Genomic DNA, 19,626 nt, shown 5'->3' with positions numbered 1-19,626 from the left:
ATGCCTCTGAAGGTCAGATTCAATAAAACAAAGATGATTAATGCATTTGTTCTGCTGTTTTACTAGTGTAGCAGACTGGTTCTTCAGAGAAACAAGCTCCCATGATCAAAACTCAAAGAAACATGATTTATACAGCTTATGCAAAGCAAGAAGGAATTCAAGCAACAGGGTAATTTAATGGCAGAGCTGGGCAACTTGTGAAAGTTTGTGATACAAGTTCTGGTATTTTATTCCCGATTTTGTATTTATTCATTATTTTTTTTAATTATGTTTTATTAATCAGCATTTAATGGTAGACATAGTGTTTGACATAGTATGCATATACAATGTAATAATTAGTAACATGTATGTAGATCAACAGCATTGTTTTCTAAGGACAATTTTCAAAAAGAAATTGCAATTAAGAACAAAATCTTACATTTATCTCTGACAGTAATACAATGCAAAATGCATTTTATTACTTCATTAGGGTAACAGTTTATCACCTGTTCCCTACAGATGATAGATTTATTGCCACTGTGATTTGAAAGCATGGTAGAAAATGTAGTCAATAAATCTCAAAAGAACAAAACCAGAGACTATTAACTTACATCAATAATCCCTTAATATGTGGACAAACCAAAGCTAGTGTCTAAGAACAAGCTTATAATGACTGCTCTGGACTTCAGCTGATAGATATATTGTTTGAAGAATACATTTAAGCCATGCTTTTATTTAATTAACTATTATTGTATTGTTGACCTTGTATGGAACTAAGAGTAATTATTATTTGGGCATACTTTACACCTAACAGCTAAAACCAATCCTATGAATCCTAACATTATTTGTAATAATCTTAGCAAAACTACATTTATCACAATCTGCTGCCATCAAATATTGTAGTAGTCCTTTTCAATGTTTTCCTTTGTGTGGTTGATGAAACAGAACTGCTCATTTCACAGCATAGTTGTCACAAAAATCACATTTTACCATCAACTTCTGTAAAGCAGGTTTGATGTGAAACCATGTAGAATAGTCTGATCCCAATAGTGTTGTAGTGTGTATTTGTTTTGTTTGATCCTGTTCTATCCCTCCCTTACTGCTTAAGTCCAACTCCCTTATTCCCATTTCACACTCACTTTCTTTAACATAAAAATGTTGGAAACACCAGTAAATCTTCTGAAATCCATTGGCTTTTATAAGTGTTTATCATTCACATAGTACAGGTGGATACATTTTACTGCAATTGTAACATAATCCATCTCATGAAACTGTTTTCTTTTTATGGGAATTTTATGGGAGTTTACATTCTCCTGGCTGGGCAATTTTATCATTATTATTTTTTAAACTGGGAACCTGATAGAGGGTACACAATGAGTGTATATTAAGTGAAAAAGGTTATTTGGTGAGGGAAATTGCAATAGCAAATCACAATAAACAGATACAGAAAAAAGGTAATTCTACAAACAAACCAAAAAAAGTAGAGAAAACGAAGCTAAAATACAGACAAATCGGTTGAACAGTAAGAATGGTCATGAAAACACAAACTTGTGAATCAAGTCATGGAGAAATTGTTACAGTTACAGACTGAAAAAATAATTTCAGAACTTTTTGGTTAATCAGGTAATACTGATAAGCTTTACACTATTACTGCAGATAAGATCATGTAAACAGCTGATTAATGTAACTAAGAATAATACATAAAGGACACAGAATGCTGTTATCATATCTAAAATGTGTGTGGGAGGGCTAATTGTAAACATCTTTATATTCTTCTTCTTATTATTATTATTATTATTATTATTATTATTATTATTATTAATATTTTTTTCTGAAATATGTGGTGTTACTGATATGTTATTCAGTGGTTGCTAAGTCATATTTCAAAATAATTAATTTTTTTCACCTGCAAGAATTTAATTTTTAGCTAATGCTGTTCTCTATAAAGCCCATCCGTTACAAAGATCAGTAATCTAGGAAGAGGAAACTGATATTATCTAGTATTAATGCCCAGGGACAAGCATAATCATTTTCATTCACATAGTTTTGCTTAAAACCGAGAATGTGACCTACTGTTGTGTGAAATGGTAATGTGGCTAAAGTTCAGAGTAGTAGTGCTGAGTACCCTGTTTGACACACAAAACAAAGCTCCATTCTTGTGTTTTTGAGATATACATTTTTTGGAAAAAGGGTTCCATTCCCATTCAAGTTTGCTGATAATCTTTTACAAGTGCCTTAATTAGTTATAGACAAGAGACAATTTTCTCAACACAGATATACGCTTTTGGGGAACTCTGACACCACAGCAGGGGAGACTTTAAGCCTCTTTACATGATCATTGTGAAACCCCGGGCTTTCTTTTTTATTGCCCATAAATAGAAACTTGAGACGGACAGAGATGGTTCAATCATTTCAATCTCTCTTCACCATTTCACACAACCGAGATAGCTCTATTGAATAGGATATCTGGTATCACAACAGGCCGTGAATTATTTAAGAGCTGTTCAGAACCTAATCAAAGATTCCTTTACAGATGAATTATTAACCAACGTGTGTTTTTCAGTTTTAAGAAACAAAGCTTGCACAAAAGCTGAATCAAATCTGGAAATTCCTTGATCAAAGGTGCTCTACTTTGGTGTTTTGCCATTGAAAGCTTTCATTCCTTTGGTTGCTTCTTACTGGAAGGAAATAACAGTGTTGATTTCATGATTATTACACCACAACAACAAGTGTTCGATTTGAAGTGAATATGTTGCCATAGCACATATATTTATACAGAAAAAGGCTGGAATTTTATCAAACAAAAGAAAAGCATTAATCTCTTGATTTGATACTGCTCATTCCGAAAACAAAAACCATGACCAATGTCAGATATAAAGAAAGTGAAACACGGGGCAAGACCAAATTCAGATTTTGGATTTGTTGCAGGAATTCTGGCTGGTGAATAATGCGTATCCATCTGTTGTCTCTGCTTTATGTCATTTTGTTCTCTGTCACCAGCGATAGTCAGACTACAGCTCAATAGACACACTCTCTTCTTTAGTCATTGTCACTTGTTGGACCTGAAACATGGTGTGACTTGATTAAATACGTATGACAAATCCCCCAAAGTCAAAATCTATACAGCTAAATATATTTATTACAACAAAGTTACCATTTAAAAACAGTAGACTTCATGATATAAAAAATATTTTCACAAAGTATACAATTTCCTTTAAATAATGTACAAGCTGCTCTGTGTATTAGTCAAATCCCAGTTTTCCTCTTTTTTAGTTTATTACATTTTGTGTATTTATGGCCAGTCATCTCATTCCCAAAATATTTGTCATGACAACTCATGGCAAATACATTTAAATAAATAGGACGTTTAAATATGAATATTTAAACAACAAAATAGCTATCTTTTTTGTTGTTGTATAGTCAGTTTGTTCTACAAATGTAACAAGTTTGTTCGTGAGGTTTGCTCCTTTACTAATTAACATGTTTGCAATAAAATAGAAGTATGTACTTTGGCACACAAAACAAATGCACATGAACACAATTTCTCTGCTATAGTTTACACCTGATTAATGGGACATAATATTATTAATGGTACAAAATGTTTTTTAATGTCAAAGCAAACCAATAAAGAGATTAAATAAATATATAAAAAAGTGAAATCAACTTTAATATCATCAAACAAAATAATGAATGTTTTGCCCTGAGTTCCAAATGCCTAGCGATGCCTTTGTAAAAACATCTGCTTATTAACACACAGATAAGTTGCTTTCATCACGCAGATGTCTCAAGCACACACAATGCGACTTTCCAAATTATAGCTCGATTCAGAACTCATCCTATCAGCATATCTAAGCATTACATCACATAGTGTTCTTTTCCACTCTGAATCATGTCTGTAACTCTTCTTTGGGAGCTTTCTCTACAGAGGCCCCCATCAAACTAAGTGGTGGTGGGTTGGTATGTCCTCTAATGGCACACAGTAGGAAGGTCTTCGGCAGAATTTCCTTCAGTTACTGTTACAGACTTACTTCAGTACAGATGTGTGTGGACATCTCTCTCTGGACCTTCATCCAAAATCCATCCTCAGAAGTTCGGGCTTCTTGTCGGACTTGGACTGAAATGCAGGCGAGAGCATGGGCAGGTTCAAGTCTGCCACGCGGTGTGATTGTCTGAGCTGTACCGAGTTCCTCTTCACCGTGGTGTTGATTGCATTGCGCCCCCTCTCTTTTGATTGGCGTAAGCTTTTAATAATAAGGGTTGGCTGACGTGAGGAGTGAAAGACAGGAGGCCTCGAACCATTCACCAGGAAAGGAGGGGAAATGCTGGTTCCGTGCCTTGTCATCCCAACCCATGTGATTCTCCTGGTGATATTGTCTTTGAGTGCGGTGTGACGCAGCTTTGGCAAAGGTGACATCTGGGTCGACTCCAGTGTGGTAAAATGACGGCCCTCCTTTTCTGGACAACGCCAGGCAAGTGCTGGGACTTTTGGATCCATTGCATGGAGGAGGTCTTTAAACCTTGTATCCTGATGTGGTACTGGGCTCCTGCTTTGTCCCCGGTTTTCTAGCAAAAGTCTGGGAGAGACTCCTTTTTCCAAATAGAACGTCTGCAATTTCTCCATCTTTTCATCTACGCAGTAGTTGATTGGCTCCGTGGGAGTGTTTTCAGAGCCAGTAGCTCTTCGTTCCTGGAGTTTTGGTGTTTTTGTGATGACATTTGTTTCCCTGCTTTGGTCTTTTAGCCCTTGTGTGCTAGAAGGAGGTGATTCACATTGGTCCTGACTCGATAAGTCTTCATCAGAACACTTTGGGGGAGCCAGATGAATTAATTCTCTATCAGCAAAGTTAGAAACTAAAAAGAAAGAAAAAAAATACATTTTGTGATACAGGTAAAAACAGTACACTACAGTCTAACCAGAATCAAAACTTTAACCAACCTGTGAATCACAAGTTACAAACTTGACTTTGATTGATAAGCAGCAGAAAGTAGCTTCTGAAAATACATGAAACCACAATATGGTATGGGTTCATTTTTTTGCAATTCCTAGGTAGGTCAAAGTTTGATTTGGTCTAGGCCAATGTCTAGCCAGAAAAAGAAAAATTGAATCACTAACCCAGCAGGTAATATATATATATATATATATTAATAATTAACATTTAAAAATAATACATAATGCCAAAAGAATGTATCACTCTTCCCAAAGGAAGGTCCTGAAGTACTAAGAGATTGAAAGTGCTGTCTCAGAAAAAAGAGACAGACAAATAAATAAAATGTGCTACCTTCAGGAAAGTGTCTCTCCTTGTTCTCCAGTGTAATGGCAATCTCATCTTCTGTTATGCCATCAACAGATGCAGGAGCCGGAGAATGGGATGACACATTCCTCTCAGTGTCCTTCAGATTTTCTCTTGGGATGTCCTCCGTCTTCTTTCTGTTGCTATGGGACTCACTCTCCTGAAAGGGGATCCTGAGGGGTTTACTGGTCTGCTTCATGTTCTTCTCCACAACAGTCTCCTGAAAAAAAATTCAAAGAACATTTGACACTTTAGTGGGATTTTAATCCCTAAATTTACCTTCAGTTCAGTGCCTATAATGTAACTCAAGGCAGCTTTGATAAGGATATGGGTTGTGGGTTCAAATCCCAGGTGGGCAGTGCTGTTGTACCCTTGAGCAATGTACTTCACTCAGATTGCTCCAGTAAAATGCCCAGCTGTATAAATGGGTACAAATGTAAGTCGCCCTGGATAAGAGCGTCTGCTGAATGACAAATAATGTAATGTAACTGGATACAGTAATGTCAGAGGTCAGCTTTTGTCAAGGGTACTCCTGATCAGTGGTTCTCAAACTGGGGTCTGCGAGAGAGTCGTAGGAGGTTCGCAGCAAAACGCCTCAACCCCCACTCCACCCGCTCTAATTTTTTTTTTACTGTCAACAACTACCCCCTCCACTCTCATAAGTTTCTCCCGTCAGCACCCCCCGTAATCCCACCCACACAAGTTTAAACCGTCTCCCCCCGCCGCTCTCACAAGTTTTTACTGTCTCAACCTCCCCACCCCCCACCCCGCTATCACATATTTTTACCATTACCCCCCAGCTCTCACAACGTTTTACCGTCTCAACCCTCCCCCCCCCCCCGTCTAAAAAAAAATCCTATCACCACCCCCCGTCATCCTTGGGGGCCATCACTCAAAATCTGGGCGGCAAAGGGGTCCCTGGGTCAAAAAAGTTTGAGAACCACTGCTCTAGATAGCCACAGCTTTAAACAGTTCTCCTCATATACAACAGTAGTGATACAATGTACAAGAGTAGAGTAATGATACCAGGTGATCATTGGAAACAACTATTGAATATGGTCTGTTTATGCATACACTTTGGGTCTTTAAGCAGCAGGGAAACATTTAAAGGAACACAGTAATGTTTGTAGTGAATTGTACAAAAAAAATCCAATAATTGCATCAAATGATAGTGAAGATACTTCCAAACTCAGTAATTAAAAGTTATTTATGATGATGATGATGATTATTATTATTTGTAGTAGTAGTAGTAGTATTGAATAACATGATTTAACAATCCCCTCTACGTCCTTCATTTAATAAATCTTCTACATGCTCATACCTGTCAGTGCAATTGAATGATGAACCTGCCAATGAAATTCCAATTTCCTTTGCAAACTCTGGGCTCTTCAATCACAATGTAGCTATCAGACAGGCTTTAAAAGCAGCAAAGGGACGGTTAATAGCCTTGAGTGCTCACAAATAGGATCAAATAAATAAGTAGTGGGATCTAAGTTTAAGGGCAGGGTGGCTCCACCCTAGTATACAAATGAACTGAAGTCATGCCTGTAATAACAGTCTCCTTGCTCCTGGCACTAAGCTGCTGTGATGTAGTAAACTGGTTCATAATTTTGGTCCATTTCTGTGTTTCATAGCAAATTTTGTAGTGCCTGTAATTAGTCATGAAAACAAGAGGAAGTGGATTAAATACAGAAGGAACCAGAATGGATGGTGGTACCTGTGGCTGGCTCTTTTGGGCTGTATTTGCCTTTTCTCGACACTCAATCCATACAGTCTTGTTAGGGAGGTTCCAGTCACTGTTTTCTTGTTTCTATGATAAATTAATAAAATAATCAACATAAAATACGAATAACTTCAACTAAAAAATATTGCCCTTTAGTTATTTGATTATTATTATGATATGATATGTGATAGAGTTTTCACAAATACAATTCTCCTGACATTAATATTTAATTGAAATATCCAGTTAGTGATACTTTCAGAAAGTAAAACACTAGCACCATCACATGTTTCCTTCACGCCCTGTCCTGGCTGATTTACCTTCATTGCTTTGACTCCTTTTTGGTGCCTTGTGAGTTTCTTCACCAATAGACAGTAAGCAGCCATGATGGCAGAGGGACGGTTATTAATCAGAGTGCTGATGATGTCAGAAAGGCCATAACCCAGAGACTCTGTCATGTAGTTTAACACTGTTGAGTTCAGCTCATCTGGGCGAGGTCTGAACAAAAACAAAAACATGGTTATCTAATCTTACATTTTTTGGAAGGATATTACATTTTCCATTTGTTATGGAAATGAAGCATTTCTTACTATCCAAGTACAGTGTTTCAAAACGGGCATTGTAAAGAGTGAAAAGCAATGTTGTGAACCGTTTTTTGACAGTGAGATTGTAATGTTATTAAATATAATGCATTTTTTTATTTGATCCAATTTTCCATGCTTTTAAAGCCAGATAAAGCATTGTTTTTAGCAATTCAGAAGTACTAATAATAGTACTACTATTACTACTGCTAATGCCAATAGCTTATAGCAGTTGCTGTAAAAGGTGCTGAAAGCAAAGTACCACGCAGTGCTTGATTTTAGCATGCTAAACCATAAGCCTGCAAGGTTCAGTGCAGACATATGGAAAGCATGAATAAAACCATGGTAGAAATTACAGTTTAAATTCACCATAGCAGACTTTTACAAGGGTAATAATACAACACAGGAAAAGGCTCCCTTTCCAACCCTCTTTTGGCTGGAAATCAATCCGAAAGGTGCCCACAACAAGGTCCTTCGACTGCATTTGTGATTCTCTGTCGCTGTGGAATGCATGCTTTACACCATGGTGTAACAGAGCCAGAGATAGAGAGATAAAGAGGGAGCCCTACAGCTCAGAATAGACATGAATGTGGTCCGGCAGTAAAATAATGGCACAGGCCTGCATTCGAGCCAGTCAGGATTCTTGAATTTCTTATAATATTCTGCCAAATCCATTAAAAATACACATTATGCCTGTTTTTTCCACAGACCATTCCTACCCTCACCACATTTTTAAATCATCAAAGTCGATACCTGTTTTTGTACAAAACCGAGTTGAGGGGTCTCTTGATGTAGCCTTCGTTTAACCATTTCTCTTCCATGGCTTCTTTTATAGTTGGCCGCTTGGAGGGATTGGGCTCCAGCAAAGACAACATGAACTGAACGGTGCCTGTGAAAAAAAAACTGGTGGAATTAGTGCCACATCACTAGTCTCACATCGGACCCATGTAACCGCCCGCCACTAACAAAGTAAAAACTCAAAACTTGATGATGATTTCACAGTGAAGAATACAAATTCAATGACCACAACACTTTCACCCAGTTCTCCTCTGAATCATTCAGATGTTCATTGGCAAACTTCAGACGGGCCTGTACATGTGCTTTCTTGAGCAGGGGGACCTTGCTAATCGCACCAACTGTTGTCACCTTCTCACCAAGCTGCTTGGTGATGGTCTTGTAGCCCATTCCAGCCTTGTGTAGGTCTACAATCTTGTCCCTGACATCCTTGGACAGCTCTTTGGTCTTGGCCATGGTGGAGAGTTTGGAATCTGATTGATTGATTGCTTCTGTGGACAGGTGTCTTTTATACAGGTAACGAGCTGAGATTAGGAGCTCTCCCTTTAAGAGAGTGCTCCTAATCTCAGCTCGTTACCTGTATAAAAGACACCTGGGAGCCAGAAATCTTGCTGATTGATAGGGGATCAAATACTTATTTCACTCATTAACACGCAAATCAATTTATAACTTTTTTGAAATGCGTTTTTCTGGATTTTGTTGTTGTTATTCTGTCTCTCACTGTTAAAATACACCTACCATTAAAATTATAGACTGATCATTTCTTTGTCAGTGGGCAAACGTACAAAATCAGCAGGGGATCAAATACTTTTTTCCCTCACTGTATATCATGCAGAATGGCGACATGGATAAAGTAACTAGAGATCAGACCTAGGTCACCTAGCTACCAAAAGCATACCAATGGCGCCAGATTATGTATCCTGTTCTTAAGTATCTGCCTTTCCTCAGATCTTTTTCGGTCGGTACCTCCCTCACTTGGAAATGATGTCATTCTAATAGTAAAAATGAAGCTCATTACAATAAGAGTGACCTGGCCGCAAACTTAACAGTCACTGTGCAAGCGTCTTCATCACTGTAAACTGACCCTGGAGGGAACTCATATTACCTGCTCTAAGAATAGTAACCGCACACAGGAACAGCTTAAGACACGCTGTTGAGGATTTGGAATTGTCATTATGAGTTTAATATGGGTTCAGTGGGTCATTCTGATTATTCAAAAAACATTATACATTTTGCTTATTCTGAGGCTTATATACTCTTTTATGGTGATGTATATTGTTGTAAGATAATGTCAGTGTAATCAGTATATGTTAGCAAATACATTTTAAGTATTGTAGTGTACAAAGGTGATCACAAACAGCAATAAAGACAAAATGAACATAAAATAGAAAGAGTACGATAGAGGCTATACTTTTTTGGCTTACCAAACCTTCCTTTCTTTTTGTGCTACTAATGAAGGATCTTTAAAGGGGCTACACACCTGTGTATACCAAGTGCAAAAACGTTTCCTGCAGACACCGTATTTACTGTTCAAAGTACATATTGAAAAATCACAAAATACCCATTCTCCTATTATTATTCGTTTTTGTTTTATATGTTATTTAAAATTTCATAGATTTATACCATATTGTTTTAGTTATCTTTATTGTGACTCCAATATATATTACTAATACTATTCCAAGTCACTGGAACTTCTTTATATACAGCACTTGTCAAGTTTATTGAACAAAGTAAAAGTTTTACCTCGTTTATGATTTTCTTTAGATAAACCTAAGTTTCCATGGCAAAGCTCAGAATTCTCGGTTGGAAAAAGCCAAACATTGAAATGAAAATTATATAGGCTTTTTCATATGGATATACTTGCCTGTCCATCTATTGCATTTCAATCTGCACACGCAGGAAATCTGGCACCAGTTTAGCTGGAGACGGAGGGAGCTCTATTATTTATGGAAACTTTGATATCACAAGACTGATCTAGAGTGGGAAAAAGTCTTAGTAACACATGGCTGGATCCTCTGCTCTCTGTCCTTCTTATTATCTGGCTTAAGAACCCATAGCACATAACATGGTGCATAACAATGACATAAGTGACATAAGATCTCTTTTCCTTCCTTGCCGAAGTTAACATGTGGGAGAGCACTTTACCTTTGCTGATGTCGGCCGGGATAGTGCTGATTTCACCGTTGACCATTTTCTGATGCAGCTGCTTGATATTAAAAGGCTCCACAGTGAAAGGCAATGTACCCGTCAGCATAGCAAACATGCTCACGCCACTGTAAACACATAAGACAACAAAAATAAACGGAGGCAGGAGACACGAGAAAAGAAAGCTCTTTAAATTGTCATTATAATTGTCATAAAAATTGTTTTATGAGGCATCTGTGGCTTTGTGTACCTTCTCAGTGTAACCGATTACAGATGAATAAGAATTAATAATAATTACCTGAAGTATAATACACCCCCTCGTAATTTAGTATTAGTGTGAGATGTGAGGGTGATCTTATTTACAATCTAACAATCTCCTGCATTATATTTCAGCTAAAGGGACATTTTCCCAGTATAGGGTAAGAAGAGGTAAACACATTTATGAGCATCTGGGCTTCTGACCTCAATAAGATGCAAAACTCCAGAAGTCACGAAAGATTTGCAAACTTATGAGAAAACAGGGATGCAGGAAATACATTATATATATATATATATATATATATATGAAATAAGTAAGCAACCCACTAAAGCTAATGATTCTACTCAAAATAATGAGTTATTTTGTTTCAGTGTGCAAGTGAGTGCTGAAGGCCTTGTTTCATAAAATCACAGTCCGAGTTGCCAAAAAGGTTTCTTTTTTTGTGTGTTTCCTAATTGTGTTTACAATCACCAAGCAACATTAATGATTTACGCCTGGAAATATTTCTAAAGCCAGTCTGCAACAGCCTGAAGCACGCTGTCCACCAGAACCACTGCAGTAACTGGAGTGCAAACCTTCAGACGGGCCTAGCGGAAATCCAATCCGCATTTCATTAAAGGAGCAATTGAACTTTCTATAACCAGGAAACCCATCTTTCGCAAAAAAATGTTTGGAAGTGAAAGAACAAAATGGGAAAACCTTGAGGGGACTGCCTTGGATTCCTCACTCCCGCCAATATTCGCCACAAGGATTTGTTAGTGACAGAGAGGAGTATTTTCAGACTCGATAGATTACCCCATGTTTCTGCTCGGTAAGCAACTTACACTGACCACACGTCCACCTTCGGCCCGTACTTCTTGTGCGCCAGCAGTTCAGGGGCAGCGTAGGCAGGGCTGCCACACTGCGTGTTTAGGAGCTCCAGTGAGAGGGACTCTGCTTTCAGTGTGTTGCTTAAACCAAAGTCTGTAAATGCCAAACAAGCAGATAATCAAAAGAACATGCAAAAAATGTTCTTCCCCTTTGTACATGTGGAAAGGCAGTTTCATCAAAGGATTACAATAAATTATTAGGCATATTAACTGTCAGCCCTTTTGAATAACAGTGTGTTTTGGACTGTAGTATTCACAAAACTTGGGTATTATATTACCTAGTCTTAGCTGATGCAATGTTGACAATTGACCACACATTTCAAATCCATACTTTTACATGTCCTCCTCAAAATATGGTCTCTTTTGGAAATTTACCGTGATACCAAGAAATAGCCTTGGAATTCATTTTTTTTTTATAAATCAATTCTGTTAGATAGTTAGCTTCCCTGTATGTCCTGTAAAAAAGACCAGTTCATGTATTTGGGGGATGTGAGCCCTGGAGAAAGCTAGTGAATAACATCACATTACACTAAGAGTTTATTAACATAGAGCGTAGGTCTATTTTCTATGATCATACATTAAGGGGAAATCTTAAATGAAAATAATATATAATAATGGAAACATGGTATGAACTAGATTATACTTAGGGCTTTTGATTTTTTTCAATAGGGGCCAATTCATGATGAGGGTGGTCTTTTCCATTGAACTGCTTTTAACCATAACAAGATTTCCAGCACATTTCAAAGCTCTTTGAAACAGACATTTCCATCCTGTCGCCTTAACATTCCTATTGCTGCCCCCATTTTTTTTTTAATCATACGTTTCTTTTTTGGTCACAATATATTTCCGATGGCCTTGATTTTTCTCCACATCTAATGTGAATGGGCTCCACTCCACATCTCAAGCTGTTTTTTTCACAAAGTAATGGCCGACATTAAACCTCACTCATTAATGATGAAATTCACAGAAGGTCTCCATGGAGACAGTTCTCGGTATACAGCAACCTGTGACTTCTGCGCGTCACAAGTGCCGTAATGGAGACTGACCCCCACAATGACAGTGAACAATAAAAGATGGTCCATATCTTTAAACAATTCAAAAGAAAAGACAAAACGGTACACAATCTCATTTTGAGCATGAAATTGTTCTTACAATTTATACAAGAGTATAAAATGGCAGATTTTAGTGCTTCCAGTCTGTTGGTGTTCCTTCAATTCTAGATGATGTCATCTAAGGGACCAGCTTGATCTGATCATTCAGGGGGAAGGCTATAAACCACATGATTTTGATAGGGTGCTGGAAAATCCCCAAGGCAGTAATTGTGTAGCCAATGAAAATGTTGTATATTCCACACACAGTGTTACGAATTCAGTGTGCTAGGCTAGTGTTAAAAGATCACTAATACATTAAAGCTATTCATTGTTACCATAAGAATGGATTAGTTCAATTACTATCATGTCACAAACATTGACACAAATCATACTAGTTTGAAATCAAAACAAATTATAATAAAAATGTTTATTTAACTTGCACTGAAGGCAAAACAATTAAAAAAACTAAACAAAATGATATGCACACTTGTCGCTTGGATTTCAAAATTAAGTAAATGCAAAAGGAACAGTGGAGAAAAGACTAATTTACAATTTTTGTTTCCCCCTATCAGAATACAAATTCCATCCTAAACCCCCCACTGTAATAACAAACAAAGGAAACAGAGTGAGTTTAAGCAACTTCTGGGGTTGTTTCTATACACAAATCACAAAAAGCAAAAAAACAAACCAAACATATAGCCTAGCCTTAGAAAAATCTATACATACCAACAATTTTGATGTTGTTATATTCATCCAGGAGAAAGTTTTCAATCTTTAAATCTCTACAATGGAAAAACAATCAAATAAACACATTTTTAATGTAAGTTAATATTCTGAAGGTGTCCTAAACAGTTTGTTGTATGAAACACCATTTCACTGTGACTTCTACCGTAGAGTTTTATTGTTTCACTGTGAAATTGGAAACTACCTTCATGAACGAAGCACCTTTCAGTGGCAAACAGTGTCACACCACTACTGCACTGCTTGGCAGAAGCTGAGAGCTAAAAAGGTTGGAGTGGGAGGTCAGGTGTTGGTTGTGCTACACTAACTGAGCTATAAATGACAGCTCCAGTGGCACTTGTTGGATCACTGCCTGGCTGTGTGGAAGTCTCATTATCCCCCCCTTTTATAAGCACACAACTCTGTGAAATTACTTCAATACAGAGAGAGGAAGAGAGACTGGGAAGGGAAGAATGGTGATATAGGCCATGCAGGACCAAATGAAAACTCTGACCAACCTGTCAGCTCTAAATTACAATTCCCGTACTTTTGGTTTCATGTATGCTTCCTATTTCTAACCTGCTATGAAAGTACTGTGTTCTTCATTCATGAGTGGCAGTCGAGTAGCACACTGTCAATATTAGAAAGTCGCAGGATCCGTCTGACAGTCTTAAATATTATACAACACAATGCTTAAGAGAGGTTTTAATGGTCATGTTTATTCAAATGGGAAATGGGAATTTTTAATATGTTATAATTTTAATTATGTGCTCAATTACAAACAGAGGTTACAATTATGAATTAAAAATGGTTCATCACCCAGAGGAAACTGACCAGAATTAAGATTATTCACATTAATGGTGTACAAGCTGACAGAACATAAGATACACTCAACACTGACCTTACAGTTTGCATTACTAATATAAATATATGTATTCTCAAAATAGAGATAGTGTGTTTATATATATATATATATATATATATATATATATATATATATATATAAACATACAATCTCTATTTTGAGAATACACTATACTGTACTGAAACACAGATGCTGTACTAAAATTACAGGGACCACATAAATTGTTCTTCCCGACAATTTACCCCAACAAGTCCTTTCGCAGCTTTAAAATCTCTATAACTTTGGATGAACACGACACGACAGAAGGAAAGTAGCACATGAGCTAGTATAGTTTTAACGTCTTAAATAAAGTAAGTACAATTCTAAATTGTTAAATGTTAAAATGTTGATAGACAAACCTGGGGTGGAGAATATCGGCTTCAATGAGGGCGAGCACGACTAGTGCGTTACCCCAGCTTACAGTCAAGACAATGTTTCTGTTTAAATACCTATATTTGTATTTATTTATAAGTTTATTTACTATGATTTACTACTGTATGTAGCCTATCCTTATTCCTTTGGTTAAATTATTAGTTATTTTGCTGTGATTAGACAGAATATCATATACTGTATGGATCAGGTGTACCCCTTTAAGAAGCGTGGTTCTGTAGGCAAATTTATTTTAATTATTCTTTTTACCAGTCAGCCCGAAACAATTTAACTAAAACTAAGAGAGTAGAAACATGAGAGGAACCAGGAGAAGGTACTGCGAATGAGAGCACTTACAGATTTTATTTTTGACAAAGAAAGATAATACAAAAAAAAACGTATATTATATTCATTTTGATGTTTGAAAACTTTTTGTAAAACTCCATGGATGAATTTTCAGTATATTGAACGCTATGAGACCCCCCTAAAGGATTAAGCGGTTATAGTAAGAGAATGCTCTGCAATTCTAGATTCATTCAGTAGCCTATGACTTATGATTTTAATTGTGTGAACTATAGAAATACTTTTTTTAGAACGGTGGACATTCATAAAACTACAATCCATTTATAATATACATGTATTTTATTATTTTGAAATCAATTTTTATGCAAGAATGATTTGAAGATCAGTAGCCTATGGTTACAATTACATAACTATTAAAGCTATACATAGCTATTTGCTTTCTTTTCAAATGCATGTTTTTAAATTCAGTACAGTGTGATTTTCCATGTGACACCAATTACATTATTTAATTAAAATGCTGAAATCAACAAATTTACAATCATAAATATATACTTATTTATCAGCAATTAAGGATTCATGCTGGCACTTACATTGCTTCCTAATGTAAACAGGTCCAGGCCAATGGCCTGTTTCTGCTACCTTCCTGCTAATATATAATCCAGAATATTCTTTGTTACCTTTCTGCTAATTTACAGATGAGTTACCTGCTACCTGGTAGATCCGTTCTTGCAACCTTTTTGAGTTGCTGCAATGTAACTGCAATCTTGCAGTGTACTTCTGAAACTAAACCTTTTTCGTAAGGGAATAGGCAGGATCTCTGCTTCAAAAAGCTATTGTTTTCATCTTCTTTGAATTCCACATTCTTTTGACTTTAGTGAATGTAGATTGAAAGCAGCAGTTACAGTTCACACCAAAACTCATAAAAACCAAACATATTGTTGGCGTCCCCCGCACTGGCATCCTGGGCTAATAAGACTTGAATTCAGTATTTTGTTAGTAAAGTGTGAGGCCTAAATGGCTTAGCACCTACTTAATCAAGTGAGGTACTGGCTTAGAAACTCTCCTGTTCTGCTCATTCTTGGATCATAGGACATAGGACTATTACGTATTGAAAAACTGGTATATAAAAGTGAGGAGAGTTTTTGGAAAAACATTTTCATATTAACACCGTAAATTGATAAAAAGTGAGACTTGTTCGCAAAGAAATACATGTATTTATTTGCTTGCTTACTTAAATATTGGTGTGAATTACCGTAAGATCCTTGTGAACAGAACTTAATGTTTATTGTCATTGTGATGAAAGGGTACAAAAATAAAAGCAGCCCAGGATGTCGTTACCTGTGGACGATGCTGTGCCGGTGAAGGTGCTCCACCGCTGACATGATCTGCCTGGTGTATCTGCGAACCTCTTTCTCATCCAGCCTCTTTTTATCACAGATGCGGTCCATGAGGTCTCCCCCCAGACACAGCTCCATCACCATGTAATAGGAGTTCTCGGTCTCAAGCGTTTCATACAGCTGCACGATATTCGGGTGCTTGATCATCTGGTGGATCCGCGGCTCCCGCTTCATGTTCTTCAGCACATAAGAATCCTGCTTGGCCTTCTTCTTGTCAATCACTTTGATGGCAACCTAGAAGGTCAGTGCAGTCCCCATTAATACTGGTGACATTAAATGGTACTATCTTACTAAAAGTGTATTTCATAGTTACTGATATTCATTTTGTTATCATAATGAATGTCTGCAATTACACAAGCTGATTAAATCAGCTTGATCACAGTGTTGTGAGAGAGGGCAGTTTAGGCCAACCAAAGCTTTTAGATTGGTCAACACATACTCATCTTACCTGTCCATGTAAGTGAATTTAAGAAATACTAAATTCATGTTTAGGAAATAGTCTCATTTTTCGAACCTGTGAACTCACTGATCTGTGGTTTGGATAAGAAGAGTATATTTTAACTTCAAGACTTCAATCATTCCTATTATAGATCCAACAAAAGAAGTTGTGGAAACAGGTTTATTTTCAGCCGGGAGCAGTTAAGCGTGTCTCTGTGATTTCAATAGAGCTCATAATGGCTTGGTGAAAGGCCAGGTTATGGGTGAAGAAAGACAGTTGCCTCGTTCTGTTATTAGCAGTTGTTTTGGCAACTGGACAACACATCAGCTTGCTCAGTTTATTCTGTTACAGGTTCTGTGTCAGGCATGGACTGATGTTCTAGACCGTTGATCACCGTTTGTTTATGCCATTATTTTGGTCATGTTGTGGGATGTGATGCATCGCATAGGACAAGGGAAAGGTGCTCAAGCTTAAGACATGAAATTCAAACCATATCTGTAAGCAACATTGGAATGAGTGTCAAGCACTTTTAACTGTCCCCCAAAATACATAGAGTTAAGCAGCTAGTCTTTTAGTTAAAAAATCAATCTTGTGGGTGCTGGGACGTGAGCTCATCACCATGGCTTCCAAAATGGATAAACATTCTCAGTGTGAACTGTTGCTTTAAGAGCTAGAGCTAGACCTACATTAAATTGTGGCATGATACATAGAGTAATTTCATATCTGTCTTTTTAACCACAGAACAAACTACTAGTGCTTGACCTGTGTCATATGAAATTACTATAGTTTTTTTGACAATCCACAGTCATCCTGATTTTACACGCACCGCTGCTTACTGTACATTTTTGTTATGTGTAAATACTGAGCTCTCTGACTGTCTAAGAACTGAATTTGGATTGAACGCAATCCCTATTTTATATTTGTCATGAACTGAAGAGTATAGACTTCCATGGTACATTAAGTCTTGATTACATGTGAATAGTGTTTCCCATTTCTCATTCAACTAGTATTAACTGAGTTGTGGGGAAAGGGATTTTAAGAATATTAAATTGCTAGAAACCTTGGATTTCTTACAATATATAATTTAAAAGCTTTTGGAGGAAGACAAACAAATCTTGTAGTTCTTTGCTTTTGATTTCATCCCCAATTGTCAATCCTAATGGAAAGTATTGCAGTGTTTGTACAAACATTCAAAATGCTAACATACTGGACATTATTTAATATATTATTAAATTACTTAATTTTAAACTATATCTTAATTGAGAGTGATTTGTAAGATATGCACCTTAATCATCTGGTAGTTTCAGATTTTCAGAAATAATTTGTTGAATTACTATATAAATAATAACACTTCATACTATATTTCTGTTTTAGAACGCAAATATTCTAATGAATCCAATAGTGTTTCGTGACATTTAAAAACATTTAAAACTATTACATACCCAGCTTCTTGGAAACACAAGTTGTTTTTATTAATTTTCTTAGGTATATCCCAGGACTGTGGTAATATAAGCTGTCCATGACAATAAAACATGGCCTTTTACTCATTAGGGATTCTGTTTTTCCCATATTGAAGCTTAGAAAGAAATATGCATTAATCATCCAGTGCAATCGTAAGTCTGGGAATATATCACACTTCTCTTCGATTCAATACAACTCTTTTGAATACTTCCTCTACAAAGCTGCTGATATTTCTAACCCCTATAAGGTTAATTCCAATGGCTGCACAATTTTCAGAATGTCTATATGTACTCACATGTTAAATTTACCTGGATTACAATTAGAAGATTTATTTTAGAAACCCCTTTTTTAACCTCTCCTTCTCAAACTTTTTCTCCCCCTGTCATATCAAGTTATAATAATAACACCTTACAATGATCTCATAATCTGGCAAAGAAAACACAATTCAAATCAATGGACATTAAAAGGGAATCTGTCAGACTGAGCATGTATGGCCAGAGCATATTATAACCAAGTTGTTATTTACTGTGTTTTCAAATTATACATTTCACAATTCAGGTCTATCAAATGCAACATACGGTAGCTGCTCTGGTCTTTTACCACAACATTCTCAAACATCAACATCTCCTCCTGTTAAATGGGTCTGAAACCTCTTACATGTTAAACCATTTCTTTCCTACCCTTCATTATCTGTTGTCTCCATGGAACAGTTGTGTAGCCTCTCACCTACCACAACATTATAAACTCCATGTGCGTATACAGAGAAAAGTGCTGGACTCCAGACAAGCTGGTGATCTGAGAGCCCATTCCCTGAAACCCTCGAAATACAGGAGGAGGAAGCCAGAGCTGATACACGGTCACGGTCCTGGCGGATCTGATAGTTACCTTCTCGCCTGTGCTGATATGGAGTCCCTCCATCACCTTGGCAAAGGATCCCTTGTTGATCATTTTGCCCACCAGGTAACTCCCGACCCGCTTGGTGTGGGGGAAGGTCTTCACCATGTCCTGTGGGACTTTGCTGAGGCATGCGGGAATCTGCCTGTCCTTGCCGGGCCTCTCCCATTCTGGAGCGATTCTGTCCAGCTCCCCCAGCTCTGCTATGGTCCCCTCTAAGGCAGAATTGACTGCTGCTGGCATTGCTATCACTGTGCGACTCTCAGGACAGCGGCTCCTGCAGATGGGAATGACTGCAGGTTTGCTTGGTTACCTCCACGAGCAGAGAGCCCTCTGAGCTTCACCAGATACGTCTTCCCCTGTAGGGACTGCCTCCCAGTCAATGATCTCTGTCCACAGGCACACTGGC

The 19,626-nt window shown here is 37.2% G+C and overlaps 1 protein-coding gene across 1 annotated transcript; it reads right to left on the bottom strand.

Annotated features, from left to right (window-relative positions):
- Positions 1–2,771: 2,771 nt before the first annotated feature.
- LOC136747504 (hormonally up-regulated neu tumor-associated kinase homolog A) lies at positions 2,772–19,560 on the bottom strand. The gene is made up of 10 exons (XM_066700365.1): positions 19,209–19,560; positions 16,365–16,657; positions 13,457–13,512; positions 11,595–11,733; positions 10,512–10,639; positions 8,325–8,460; positions 7,311–7,488; positions 6,988–7,080; positions 5,259–5,490; positions 2,772–4,830 (listed from the first exon to the last, which is right to left on the bottom strand). The coding sequence occupies exons 1-10, from the start codon at positions 19,458–19,460 to the stop codon at positions 4,046–4,048; spliced, it is 2,292 nt and encodes a 763-aa protein (XP_066556462.1). The 5' UTR covers positions 19,461–19,560; the 3' UTR covers positions 2,772–4,045.
- Positions 19,561–19,626: the final 66 nt, after the last annotated feature.

This window comes from Amia ocellicauda, chromosome 1 (assembly GCF_036373705.1).
Source record: "Amia ocellicauda isolate fAmiCal2 chromosome 1, fAmiCal2.hap1, whole genome shotgun sequence".
NCBI lineage: Eukaryota > Metazoa > Chordata > Actinopteri > Amiiformes > Amiidae > Amia > Amia ocellicauda.
This window is presented reverse-complemented; position numbering and strand designations above follow the sequence as displayed.

Excerpts from the sequence above, each read along its gene's own strand:
- LOC136747504 (XM_066700365.1), bottom strand. The coding sequence starts at position 19,460 with ATGCCAGCAGCAGTCAATTCTGCCTTAGAGGGGACCATAGCAGAGCTG. Across the intron at positions 13,513-16,364 it reads CGGCACAGCATCGTCCACAG|AGATTTAAAGATTGAAAACT; the intron begins GTAACGACATCC and ends TTTCCATTGTAG. Across the intron at positions 8,461-10,511 it reads CCCGGCCGACATCAGCAAAG|GCACCGTTCAGTTCATGTTG; the intron begins GTAAAGTGCTCT and ends TTTTTTTCACAG.